Below are 14,182 nucleotides of genomic sequence, written 5' to 3' on the forward strand. Positions count from 1 at the left end.
TGGCTTCAAAATGCGTTCGGTAAAGATGTTCATTTTGGATTGTAAATGTGAAGAGCAGACTTACTTCAGACTTACCTTCATAAACACAGAGATTACGTCCAACTTTTGTTCAATGGAGTCTTCTCGATACCATCACACAATAGCAAACCCATCCCACCAAGTCTGCTCGTTATACAAAGGTTCTGTCCTGCTTTTGGACACTCTGTACTGCATGTTTTCCCTTTACCTTCCTCTTCATCACGGGCAGCCCTCTTAACTTTTTGCACCAGACCCTATTACTTCAAAGCTTTCCCTGTCATTTTTTGGTAGTGGCTCCCCGTGACCGTCTCCTGTTGCTCCTCCACGGAGCTTTGTTTTCTGCTCTCCCCTTCTCTACCTCGTACTGCTGTAGCATAGCAAAGGTCTCTCTCTAACCTGGCCGCTGCTCAGCACTGCCGTTTTCCTGCCGTGCATTTTGCAGGCGCTCTGTGCCAGGAGGACATTTCCAGCCTGCTGAAGGCAGAGCCAAGCCTTTACTATCAGAAACAGTCGTCTTTTTTCCCTGTTTTCTCATTCACGTACTGGTAGCTTTCCACAAACGCTGCCTGCCTCTGCCATATGGATTCTCTCAGAGATTTCCACTGGTGAAGCACCAGAGAGTAACTTTTCCCCTTGAAAATCACCATGTGATTTGCAGACCATCCTTTCTGCACCTCTTTCTTTGGCAAACCGAAACCTAATCAAACTGAAATCTGTTTTACCTTTGCTGAAAGGCAAGCCCAACTCGCCAGAGGCTTGCCACTCCCCTAGGAGGGTATGGGCTCTGGCTGCAGGGCTGCGGCTGCCATCTCTGCCGCAGTCCGACTGCAGAGCATATGGGGACGCCCGCCCGGATGAAAGGCTGCCCGAGCAGCCTGCCTTGCAGGGAAGGTACGTATCCCGTGCGGGGAAGGTACGTACCCCTTACGAACAAGCAGGTGTTTCCACGGCGTGCGATGCAAAACAGGCATCGCAGTCATCAGAGTGGAAACTGAAATGAGTTTAAACACGGTGTTGCGTCCACTTTTTAACAATGAAAAGACCCGACTGCCGACGTAGCCGCGGGTAATGCTGCGAGCCGGTGAAGCGACGCGGCCAGCAGCAGCGGGGTATTGCCTTGCACCGCGGCACTGTGATGGATGTCTTGTCAGAGCTTCGGCTGCTCCCTTGACCTGATCCTGAATGAGAGCAGGGGTGGTTTCTTCTTTCCTTTGTAGTCTTCAAAGAATTTCCTTTCAGTAGGTAATTGCATTCAGTAGCAGAAATAGAATTATTAGTGGAATAGAGTGTGTTTGATTTTGCTGTGATGTGAAGCACTGCGTCAGGACACAGCCTCAGAGGAGAGGTTCAGCTGATTTACTCATTTTAGCTCCTGGTTTTTTGTAAGATTTCCTGGGATTTGGGACATGAATGGGTTTACATTGTACTGCAGTGCTAACTTCAGAATCTTTCAAAAATCCCTAGCAAGCATACTGAACCCCTGAATTTTAATTTTAAAATTTCACCGTGGAATTTGCTTTTGCCAACATGTTAAGCTTAGGATGTGCTCAGGAACATCAGGCATGGGTGAAACTTCAAGTAATTCATTAGTGTGGATTTATCCAGTTTAAATTTCTAGGCAAGGCTTTCCCTATCTCAATAGTTAAAAAACCCCAATATATTTTCAACCAAAGCAGTAATTTGTGTCCCTGTGTACATAGATATAGAGGACAGGGCTAGATGGAGTTCCCCTCCCTCCACCAAACCGTCGGAGCGCTTCTGTGTTAATTAGTTTGGCAGATACAATGTCCTTCACGAAACTCATGATGTCTCTGACCCTCTTCTATTTTCTGGCTACACCTGCCTGACAGAGTAAGTGAAAGTATAGCTGTAATCATGTGGATACTTTGCTTAAACAAAACCAGCATCCTAGGAGGTGGCTGTACAACACAGTTGCGTGCTTGCTGGATGCTCCGTATGGCTAGTAGCTGTCAGCGTGCAAGTCTGATGGAACCAGACTCCAGCTTCACGTTTCCAAGGGAAATCTCTGAGCAGTCCCTCTGGAGACGCATTCCCTCTTCCCTGCTAAACCTCACACGAAATGAAAAGACGGGCACGCTCGGCTTACGCATGAGGTAGGAAAGCACCGATATAATATTGCACTCAGCGGCTTTTCTCCCCGCACCGAGGCCACTCCAGCTAGAAACTCCTCCTCGCTGTGCAGCAGCCTACAGTGATAAATTGATGCTGCGGCAGATTTTTTTTTTTTTTTTTTTTGCAGTCTTAGCATAAAATGGTCAAATGATGTTCCACTGCAGAATTCAATTTCACAGTTCAGTTGGGTCCTTGATTACACTGCCAAATTCAGATTAATGTGCATTTAACTAACATGGATCAGGGACTCCTGGCCGGCAGCCAGCGGTAATAGCAGAAACAGCAGTAGAGTTTGCTGCTCTGTCCACCCCTGTGCACTGCCACCAAAATTGATTGATTAAATGAACTCATTGTCATAATTATTTGTAATTGTGCTACATCATGAGCCTGTGTCGAACTGCCCCCCTGCCCTGAGATGTTCCACACGTCATCAGGAGTCACATATGTTGTATCGTAAATGTGGAGATGCCGGGGTGGGGGGGGGAGAGGGGGAGCGAGGGAGGTGGCAGTGTGTTTTTGTTTTGGGTGGGATTTTTTGTCTTCTAACTTTTTTTTTTTTTTTTTTTTAGTTTGGATAGAAGCAAACTACTATGTTTGCAAATGTTAAGTATTCATTTTTTTCATCGTAAGAAGCTTAGAAAGCTTGGAAAAGAAAAAGAAAGGAAAGAATCTGCAAATGAACAAGGCCTCCCATCAGGATAATTTCCTCTGCGGTTGTTCCTGATTTCAGATGAAAATCAGCAGTTTTGTGACACTGCAGTTAAGTAGTGTGTCACTCTGGAAAATGATTTAAGAAATGGTGAATTGAATTAGGCTCCTCATCATACGCGTGTATGCAGTTGCTCAAACAGCAGCTGGTAGCAGGGCAAGGCAGGAGATGACAGGGATTTCAGGGTACCACCACTTCTGCAAGAAGAGGCTGGGTCATCCCTGAGTCAAAACCCAGGAACTGGTATTTGAGAGGAAAGGCACAAATTGGAATTTGCCAAAGGGCTACTGATTGTGAAAGGGATGAATTCTTGGAGGAAATGGCCCAGGGAGCCTGCAGGGCACTGCAAATAGAGAGCAAATACACTTTTCGCAGCATACGCTTTCATTAAATATTACAGTATCTACAAACAGGTACCTGGACAGAAAAATGGACCTGAGATGCACAAAAGATCTCGTGGTCTTCCCTGGCCTCATTTTAGTGCTGATGAGAGCACAGCAGCCCAATGGTCTAAAAATCTCTTTTCAGATACAGGGCAGCAGTGTCACGTTGAGAAGAACGGGTACATGCAGGAGCATGTTGTGCCGGCACCTGCTGAGGACCTCCAGGGGTGCCGAAAATGAACCGAGTGGATGGACAGCAAGAGAGCTGTCTGTTCACCCGCGTTCACTCATCTGCTTTTGCGTTGCAGGTGGATTACGATCGAGCGCAGCTGGTCGTTAGCCCACCGCTCTCTGGATCGGACACCTACCCCAGGGGCCCAGTAAAGCTACCTCAAAGTCAGAGCAAAGTCAGCTATTCCAGCAGCAGCTACCAGTACCCGCTGGTCTACCACAAAGCGTCCCACTATCACCAGCCGTCTCTCCAGCCCAGCTCTCCCTATATTTCTACTGCCTCCTACCCCAGCTCCCCAAGTATCACATCAAGTGCTTATCCTCCACCCAGCTGGGGATCCTCCTCAGACCAGCAGCCCTCCAGGGTGTCCCACGAACAGTTCAGAGCTGCCCTGCAGCTTGTGGTCAGCCCCGGTGACCCCCGGGAGTACTTGGACAACTTCATCAAGATCGGGGAGGGCTCCACGGGGATTGTCTGCATCGCCACTGAGAAGCACACAGGAAAGCAAGTCGCCGTGAAGAAGATGGATCTCAGGAAACAGCAGAGAAGAGAGCTGCTCTTTAATGAGGTATGTTGTTTTGGGTGGTGCGAGGGGTTTTGCAGGTGGCAGGTTCAATGGGAGACATGGGCCAAATGGCAACCTCAAGAGCCAAATTAGTGTCTTTCTAAAAGAGGGGGAAGAGTCCCACGTGCATGTATGCTATATAAATATTGTACAACCAGACCTGTTTCAAATGAGCTACATCTCCTCCCGCTTTTAAACCTATAATGGGGTGGGAAGTCACAGTAAACAGCTCAGAAATCCAGCAGCTGGTCCATGTGGCATATCAGGTGCACAGACACAGCCCGGCTGCTGCCTTCTGACCGTTTGCTGGTCTAGTTTATTCTTCCAAGATGGAGGATCCAAACTAACCAGACTATTCAAGAAGCACGTGCGCCATATTCTGGCATATACATGCTGGCACATACGTCCTCCCTCCTTCCTGTCCTAACTGTTTACAGTCCCGTTGCTTTCTTGATGGTTACTAAGCAAAGAGCTGACAGTCCCTTTTTCGTGGAACCGTCTGTGTTAATCACCACATCTCCTTTCCCGAGTGGTTGCAGCCACTTCAGAGCCCACAACTGCTTACGGAAGATTGTTTTCCCCACGTACATTATTATACAATTTAAGAACACTGCTTTTCATTTGCCACTTTTTCACCCAGTTGTTTGGTGCTGAGAGTTCCTTCTGCCACTCAAAGAGTTTCTCCTTTTTTACTTCTTGCACCACTATCTTCTTTAAGGGAGTATGTTCTCTGCTCTCTTTTTGAGATCGCTTGTGAATAGATGCTGATCAACACCAAAACCACTGCAGGTCCCCAGGGAAACCTCTTGTGAGAACGAACCTTTTGATTCTCTCATGTGTTTTCTGTATTTTAACTATAAGAGGATCTTCCCTCAACACATCACAGACTGGTTTATTTAAAACCTTTAAAAACTTAACATTTTTTAACTAAAATTAGACTAGTTTTTAACAAACTTCACACAGGTGGTCTTTGCATGGTCCATGACTGTACTGGGTATTTTGTCTTTATCTTGCCTCTGCTTGGGAGACTCTGCTGAATTGCGTTGTGGTTAGCTCTAACTGAGCATCTCTTGAATGAGAACATCTTGAAGCAGGTCCTACATGCTGTGCAGGACCAAGCTGCTTCCCTGCCATGCTCCAGTCGCTCGTGTCATCTGAAAATTTCTTTTCAGTGGTGCTGAAATTCCTCTGTCTACACGCAGATAATGAAGCCTTCCCTTGCTGCTGTTTTCTATCCTGATTGCCTTTCTGATGTCCCTCAATACCATGCAGTCATGGTCACCGCCTTGGCTGGGCTACTGTTACTGTAGTCCCTTCTAGATGTGGGATTTGAGTCCCCTTATGAATACCCCCTATATTGCCAGCTTTCTGTTAAAATTCTGTGCAAAGTACAGTATGCTGCGTGGTGAAGACGACTTTGATGGGTTGAACAATTGATCGGGTCAAAAAAAAAAAAAAAAAAAAATCTCTGTTGTACTGACAGCAACTGGCAATAAAAAAGCAATGAGAGAAACAGTCCTGTTCCTGCAGTCTGAAAAAAGTCCAAAGCAAAACAATTATCTACCACTTACAATTTAGCAACTAAAGATTCTTCCTCCTCCTTAATGCGTTTATGGTGACTGTTATTTTTATGTAAATATATTGGTTTTGTTTATGCATTGGCATAACGATTAGGGAGGCTGTGATTCATAGCAGAACCTTTACTAAGCACAAAGAGAAAAGTACAGTGAAAAAGGTCAAAACAAGCGTCAGATAATGCTTGTAGCAATTCACGTGTCGTCTTTTTCTTCCTCACAGGTTGTAATCATGAGAGATTACCATCATGAAAACGTGGTTGACATGTACAACAGTTACCTTGTTGGCGATGAGCTGTGGGTTGTGATGGAGTTTCTGGAGGGCGGCGCTTTGACAGATATAGTGACTCACACCAGGTGGGTTGGGTGTGCTGCGCCGGCGACCAGCCGCGTAAACCCTGCGGCGTAAGCCGGGCAGGAGGGAGATGTCGTGGCTTCCCTTCACGGGTGCCTCCGGACCGTGCCCTCCAGACCTCGCCACGTGCTGAGGGAAGCTGGGTACATGTATTTTTATATATATATTTATTGCTCTATATTTGTATATACTTACAAAATGCATCTATACAAACACAAAAATGCATATATACGTGGAAATATATATACATAAATATGTGTATGTGTATAGCTATATAATGCATGTATGTATATACATGTATCTATATGTATATACACATATTTTTACACATACTGTAGCATGCTCACTTTACGAGCAGAAATAAGCCACTGCAGATGAATTCCTGTCAGTATTGGCATTTTTAAAATAGAAGGGAAAGAAATATCTGAAAGGGCTTGCTTGTAGATGGGGATTTGCCAGCACTTCAGGAGGTAATTTAGCAGCTACATAACTTTTATCCATTACTTCCGAAAATGGGGGAGAAAAAAAAAAAATCCTTTTTCCTCTTTGGTGATCTGTATCGTTGGGTTTGCTGTCATAACTGTGTCAGTTCTAAGGGTGATTTCTCTCCATACTCATAACCCACATAACCACGCTGTCAGAAATGTTAACTGCAGACCAAGCCTCAAACATAATGGGATAAGTATTTTATATCAGAATATTTGTGCTTACAGTAGAGCTTGTTCCCATTTTTCAGTTAATATTGTACCTTTAAAGAAGGCGATTTGCCAGCACAAAAGCTGTAGTGTATGGAACAGCTTTTCCTCTTCAGAGTGGAGACATTAGATTTTACAGCCCTCTCTACATCTGTTCTTCACTCATCTTTTCCTGATAAGCAGGATAGGGAAGAGGAATTCTTTATTTAACTTCTTCCTCTTGAATAAAAAAAAAAAAAATTTCCACACCAAACCCATGGGAATAGTATTTAGGTGAGCAAGAAGAAAAGTTTGTAAAAGAAAAAAAGCTTGTAAAAAAAAAAAGAAAAAAAGTAAATAAGAAAATTTGTCTTCTCTCATAGTTTAATGATGCTCTTAGATCCTGCCAAAACACAGGTATTTTATGTTTTAGTGTTGCCTTAGCTGATGTGCTGAAATAAATCACAATATTGCAAGTTGTTTGTTAACTACTGCTCCCCAAAACATTAAAAGCTCTATCTTAGATATTTCTGACAGGAGTTCAATGGCGAACAGATGTTCCCAGGACACCACTTCTTAAGAGCTGTCATCTTATTTTTTTTTTTTACTCGAAATAGTCTTTCCTTAATTTGGGTTTTGGTTTTTTTTTTACATTGTGTGACCTTCCCTCAAAGATTTGCTAAAATACTGCAAATGGCACACAAAGCAGAAATCTCCGTGGGCATTTTTCTGCTTGCGTAATAGAGATGCTGGGGCCACCCAGCAGTGGGGCAGCGGGGCCTGCGTACGCTGCCCATCCCGGCCATTGCGCTGTGGCAGATGGCTTCTTCCGGAATGGGGTTTTGTACACGTGCACAGAAATGAGGACTGTTGCTGTTTATTTTTCTACTGAAACACCCTGAATATTTTTATAGATGGCATAAAAGCGAAGAAGTGCTCCCAGGGCCTGCTGCTTTGTCTGCACAGTTAAGAGTATTTTTTTCTCATATTTATTTCATGCCTGTTTCCATCCCGGTAGTGGTTTACCCTCCTTGGCAAGCAGTGAGTTTACTGTAAATAAGGCATTTCCGTCCTTTCCCAGAGGGAAACGGGCTCACTGTATCAGGCCACAGCCCATAGTACACTCTGCTTTTTCAGTGCTGCAGGAAGATGTTCCCAGACCTCACTGCAGAGTTGTTCCTCGCCCCTCATCTCCCCTTTTTCAACAGAAATAGGACCAGAGAGTCGCCCCACAGAGCCGTTGCCTAAAAGACCTCCTGGCTGTCTGTATACTGGTGTGAAGGGGGACTTGTGCCTCTTCGCTCCAGCTCCCCTCTCCTACTGTCCTCGTTAACGCTCAGCTCATTTCTCTACCTTGCTGTTTCAGGATGAATGAGGAGCAGATAGCGACTGTCTGCCTGTCTGTCCTGAGAGCCCTGTCCTACCTGCACAACCAAGGCGTCATCCACCGTGACATCAAAAGCGACTCCATCCTTCTCACGAGCGACGGGAGGGTGAGTGCCCAACGTTTCCCCTGCCGCCTCTTGGGGCTGGCATGAAAATAGCTGTGCACGTTCAAAGTGACGCTAACTTTAAAAAAATAAGCCAGGTCTGTGAAACCAAGGGCTGCAACCCGTAAGTAACTTGTTAGAGAGCTGAATCAGGTAAACGCAGGCCTGGCCTGGCTGGTGATTGACTCCCCACTGCAGGCAGAGTCCCCCGGGGGGGATAGGAGCCATCAAGAGGTGGTGGCAGAAGAAACTGTGCCACGTAGGTGATGCTGAGGCGATGGGAGACCTTCTTTTATGCTGCACTGCTCCCACTCTGATGCCTCTCAAAAATACTTTCTTTTTACTATGTGTAGTTATCCTTTACTTAGCAAGTTTTTATACATCTGCTGTGTTTTCCCAAGCTAGTTAGGAGGCTGACGTCAATCTGTACGCATAGGAAATACTCTGCATTACTGCAGAAACACTCCCCTGATGGTGGGAGTAGCTTTTACCGTAGGCACTCTTACAAGATGCTTGGCAATACTTGTCCCACACTTCCATTTACTTGGGTGGGCTCCTGCTGACAGTGAATTATTCTTTCTTTGTGGTGTTAATGAGTGGGGAGAGAGGGAAACAAAATGCTGCACATGACCTGCAAGCAAAATAAAGTTTGCATGCAGAAAAAAAACATTACTTTGGCAGTGTTTGGTCCCAAAGCAATTATCATTTCCTTACAAGGAGAAAGGTGGGTTTGGGCAGTGGTATTTCTGGGCATATATAGCTGTAAAGCTTGAGGCACCTAAAACTTGGGGCACCCAAAGGCTTAGGTGGAGGGAGACAAATAACTCTGAAATAGAAAACCCTAATTTCTGCTTGAGTTAGCCACTACTTGTGGCCCCATTGGGATAATTTGAGTAGAAACTAATGCACTCATGGCCAGCGAGCCCCATAAGCAGGGCTTTAAAGGTTGTGCCAGTTAGGCACCTGTCTAAAGCAAGACTTGGCCGGTTGGACTGAGCCCAAGAGCAGCTGGTCGGTCTGGAACCAAACCTAGACCTTCTCTTTCAGAAGGTAAAACTCTTGGCTTCCCAGGGCTGGTCCGATTCCCTGATCAAAGGCTCATCGTTATAATTTGATTCCCACTTCACCAAGGGAGAGGGATTTTCTTCCTGCAGCGGTCCCAGGCTGTTGCTGTTAATTCTGTCGGGGGAAGAAAATTCCACGTGCGTAGGAGTTTTTCAGTTGCGATTTCAATCCGTGTTGCTGAAATAGCATCTGATCTGCTCTCAGGATCTGCTTACAGCGCCTCATTATACTCATTACTCCAGTACTTATTATCTGCATTGCAGATTTCTTCATGGCAGTGTGTTGTGCCATTATCTTTTTTTAGAAAATCGTTGTCTTTTATGTACTCGAATGAGCAATAGATATGCAAAACCTCTTGTGCTCCTACAAAAGATTGGGCTCTGCTGCCAAAATATGCATTATTTCTTCCATTCTTTATCCTGTAAACTGAATAATACATTTAGCACAAAGAACTTGGCTATTATTGGCTTTGTTTCAGAAATACCAACTATCATTTTGTAATTCTGTTAAAAATAATACCCTTAGTTTTAAAAAAGTCATGTCTGTACTGAATCCAAAAGAAAACAAATCAGTGCTAATAATAAAATGCTGGTCTACACAATGCAGGGATTTATGCAACTTGCTTCCCACTTCAGTTGTCTTGGGGCTGTTTGGGCTCCGTCGCATCCCCAGGCGCTGAGTACATGATCGGATACATGGCTTAGGAACCGTGTGTCTGGACGTGGGTCATCGTTGCACGGTGTGGTGTGTAGCTGGGCGTGATGGGGGTTAGCCTAACATCCAGGAATACCCTTATGATAGCTTCCAGGCCTCCAAATAAATACTTGGGGGAAAAAAACCACCACTTTAGCCTTAAGGAACGAGCTGTTTCTGGAAGGAGGTGATGCCACTGACAGTCAGACCGACTTGTTTTGGTTGGGGGTTGAGGAGTTTTTCACCTTGCTGTTGTATACAGCAACGGGGAGGAGGAGGTGATAATTTTCCATAACTTTTGTTGTAAAAAAAACCTGGCATAAAAGTACACGCAGGCACATGATGCAGCAAGAGCTGCTCTCCAGAGTGCTTGTGTATCCCGTTATTGCTATTTCAGGTCACTGCCACAGCTACTCAAGGACTGTCCTGTCTTTAATTCCCGAGTTCCCAAGCAAAGGGGACAGGCGGCCCTTATCTCTTGCAACCATTTTGGAAGAGCCTTCCCTGCCTTCCTGAAATGAGCTCCCCTGCTACGTAAAGGAGATGGTTTCTTTAGCGATTGTTCAGAGTGTGAGGGCCTGGTCCTGAAAAATCATTGGCAGGGCGTATTGCTTTCTGTGAGTGCTAGATCATACTCTCTGTGGTAAAAGAAAATGAAGTGAATGACACAGGTTTCATCTGTTTTCTGACAAACTTGCAGATCGGGTACCTGATACAAATAATGGGAGTGATATGTGTCACTTGCAGTATGTATAGTGTTGAGTATCAGTATACATACATACATACATAGACTACAAACATGGGGTTTGTATTTGTGCTGTAATAGATTCATTATAAAATACTGCTACTTCAGAATTTTTTGCTTTCCTTCTATTTTTGAAATATTATAAGCCACTTACTTATGTCTGCATCTTTTGCTGGTGGAGAGGCAATGCGCTACGGCAGGCGATCTGAGTAACAAGCACCACTGCCGCTCTGTCCTACGTCTTGTCTTTGTCTTGGTTTTACTTAGCTGCGCGTTCCCAGGGCTGTATCACCATCTCCAGCCATGCTTCCAAAATTGCACTGCTGTCCTGTCCCAGGCAAACGCTGCAGCTCTGTCCCTGTCCCCCCAGCAGCAGCTGGAGAACATGCGTCTCAGAAGCACATGTGTCTCGGAGGAATCAGCCTTGTTATTCAAGAGGGGCTTTTACTTTTTCTTTGCTTGTCAGATAAAATTGTCCGACTTTGGGTTCTGCGCCCAGGTGTCAAAGGAGGTCCCCAGGAGGAAGTCGCTGGTTGGGACGCCGTACTGGATGGCACCGGAGGTGATATCCCGCCTGCCCTACGGCACTGAGGTGAGTACAGCAGGGCACCGCCAGCCCGCGCGGACCCAGAGCGGCTGTTTTCCCTCTGCATGGTGCCTTGGTCAACCCCACCGAGCCCTGTGGGAGCATGCAGTTCAAATACATTTACGCAGATACGCTAAATAGCAGCAATTAGGTTTGCCCCCGAGTGCTACATTGTGCCTTGTTTTAGAATATATCTCCAAGAAGTGTGGTTAAATAATGCCTCTGTTTAGAGCACTAAACAGTGCAGTACCTTTACATATTTTAGCTTAGGGTGCTGTATTAAAGGAAACTGGAATCGTTTTTCACATCATGAAAGGCCCTTTGATAACCTTTATATCAAGCCTGAAGGCTGGAGCTACAGTTACAGGTGTCTACAGCTGCGTATGCCAAACCAGCAGCCGACTCGCACACCTGTACTGCATAGCCGCAGGATAGCAGTGCTTTCGCAGACCTGCCGGCAGAGATCTGCTTTCATCCAGCTGAAGCCCCAGATCCCCTTCCTCAGGAGGAGGTGCTGGCAGAGGCACAGGCGTGGTCTTGTAGGGTCCCAAATATGGGAGCCACCTGGGGGGCTGGGTTGCCACCCTCTGTGTCTCCACATTGGCCCATTCCTTGCCCCCAATTTCTCATTAGGTGAGGCGGGTGAAGGATACCTGCGGGAACTATTTTAAGCACTGCCAAATGGTCTGAAAAAGAGGCAAGTCACAAGTTTTTATTGGAGCCCTTCAGATGAGACCAGAAAGAGCCTGTCGGTGGGGACCCGGCGGCTCCACAGTGCCGTACCCCATCCATTAGGAAGCTCTGAGGCATGGCACGTCTGCAGTGGCAGCCTGGGACGAGCAATCCCCTCTCCCATGCTCAGCCGTGGCAGTGACTCGTGCCTCCCCAGCTAGACGCACGGCTGCGTTTTCTCCCCTGCGTGGTGAGGGCAGTCATCTTCTGCTTGATAGCATCTCTAGTAACAGCTGCAGAGAGCAAACCTGCAAGCCAGATAGGTAGATTTACACACACGTATGTATACATACATACACACACGTACATGTACACACAGAGGAGGGGAAATGAGCTGAGGCGGGAGACGCTTCATCTTCACATCGCGCAGCAGGGAGAGCGCCTGCAGGCACCAGCATTCACCCAGGACGTGTGGTGCTGTCGGAGGCGTTGCAGGGCTGATAACATCAGCTATTTTTAGCCCATTAATAACACTGATGGGATTATAAAGTGGCTGAATTTACGGCTACATTAGGTTTCCCCACCAAAAAAAAAAGGGATTTAAGCTGAAGGATAGCATTGGCCAAAGAGCAAAGGCAGTATGAACTGGCCTGAGCGGTATTTGGGCTGGCAAATGATGGGAATTACAGCTGCTGGAGGATTGGGATTCTGGAGCAGCTCTACAGCAGACCAGGACTGAAAAAAAAAAACAAACAGGTTGGTGGTGGGTGTTTTGTTTTTTTTTTTGAGCTGGAGCTGAATCATTTTCCAAAGGTGTTATATAATGTGTTACCTGTGCTCTCTAGAACTGGGCCTGGGTGTATTAAGTGCTTGCGTTTGCCTTGGAGTCTCAGATGGGAGTTCTGTAGCCTTTAATAGTCAGGGGAAATAGAGTAACTGATTTCACAGCAGCTGAGTTTTACTCTGCTCTCCGACTAGCTGCGCCTTTCTGCATCATTGCTTATTCACTGGGTGCAACTCGGTGCAGCTGAAATGCAGCACGGTAGGGTGCAGCCAGCTTCTCAAACAAGCATGCCTTAGCAGTGCTTCCAGTGGACACCACCTAAACCAGCTGTAGATGCAGGTTTGTAAGTCATTTCTAATTTATTTCTTCAATGCACTTACTGCTCGGAAGAAAAAAATGGCTGGTTTAAAGAGGAAGATTTATGGTGATGGCTCACCAGGCTCTTGGCTTAGACTGGATGCCGACACCAGGTACAACTGCGTGAGCCAGCTCGGAGGTTTGCAAGATCCCAAGCGTTGAGGCTGTTGCCCCCCTCTCTGCACTACCAGCGGTGCTTATGAAGGGACTGTGTGTTGCAGGTGGATATCTGGTCCCTGGGCATCATGGTGATAGAGATGATAGACGGTGAACCTCCCTACTTCAACGAGCCGCCGCTGCAGGCCATGCGCCGAATCCGGGATAACTTACCGCCCCGGGTGAAGGACATGCACAAGGTCAGACTTCCCATTGGTGACGAGGGCCTCGCACATCCAAAGGTTTAATAAAACCACAGCCACGCACTTGCATGCCCTAAGGATCACTTGCATCTTTAGGTACCACCGGGCTCGTGCGGGGAGGACGGGAGGCCAAAGCCACCAGCAAACCATAGCCTTTTTGTGGCTGCCCTGGCTTTGCTTTGGCAGGGAGTGATGGAGAAGGGAGCTGGGCAGAGCCTTGTGCTCCCTCTGCTCCCCACCCTGGCCAAGGACCAGAGCAAGCCGGCACATGTGCCCTGCTGCTGCTAGGCTGGTACAGCCATGCTCAGTGCCAGAGCTTTGGGGTACTTTTGGGTACCTCCCATTTTGGCTGTGCTTCTAGAAGAAGTTAGACCTGAGCCCTCAGTGCGTTACTGCTTTTCTCACCGCATGCAAAGCTGTGCATAGTGTGCTGTTCTGCACCCCACTGATACCCCAGTACTTTCAGTATTAATGGCCCATAGAAGATGAGTGGCTCTTCAGCTCGATGCCTCTGTTGGCATAGGAAAGCTCAGCGTCTCCCTTGTCCTCCCAAGAGAAGTAGCGTGCACAGACCCAGCGTAGGCTGGAACAGGGTGTCTCTGTCCGCCCCTAACGCCAGCGCGCTGTTGCAGGTCTCCTCGGTCCTCCGGGGTTTCTTGGACTCGATGCTGGTGCGGGAGCCCTCGCAGAGAGCCACAGCGCAGGAACTGTTGAGACACCCCTTTCTCAAACTGTCTGGGCCCCCTTCTTGCATCGTACCCCTCATGAGGCAGCACAGGCACCGCTGA

At 46.9% G+C, this 14,182-nt stretch overlaps 1 protein-coding gene across 1 annotated transcript in view; it reads left to right on the forward strand.

The window, feature by feature from the left end:
- Window positions 1–14,182, forward strand: part of PAK5 (p21 (RAC1) activated kinase 5) — a gene marked incomplete at its 3' end in the record, with an annotated part of 39,702 nt that extends 25,520 nt beyond the window's left edge. The window contains exons 3-8 of the mRNA XM_081997325.1: window positions 3,552–4,043; window positions 5,838–5,971; window positions 8,010–8,136; window positions 11,103–11,228; window positions 13,257–13,391; window positions 14,027–14,182. Coding sequence (XP_081853451.1) covers window positions 3,552–4,043; window positions 5,838–5,971; window positions 8,010–8,136; window positions 11,103–11,228; window positions 13,257–13,391; window positions 14,027–14,182 — 1,170 coding nt within the window. The remainder of the gene's footprint in view (window positions 1–3,551; window positions 4,044–5,837; window positions 5,972–8,009; window positions 8,137–11,102; window positions 11,229–13,256; window positions 13,392–14,026) is intronic.

The sequence above is a fragment of the Phaethon aethereus genome (genome assembly GCF_964289735.1).
Source record: "Phaethon aethereus genome assembly, chromosome: 3".
NCBI lineage: Eukaryota > Metazoa > Chordata > Aves > Phaethontiformes > Phaethontidae > Phaethon > Phaethon aethereus.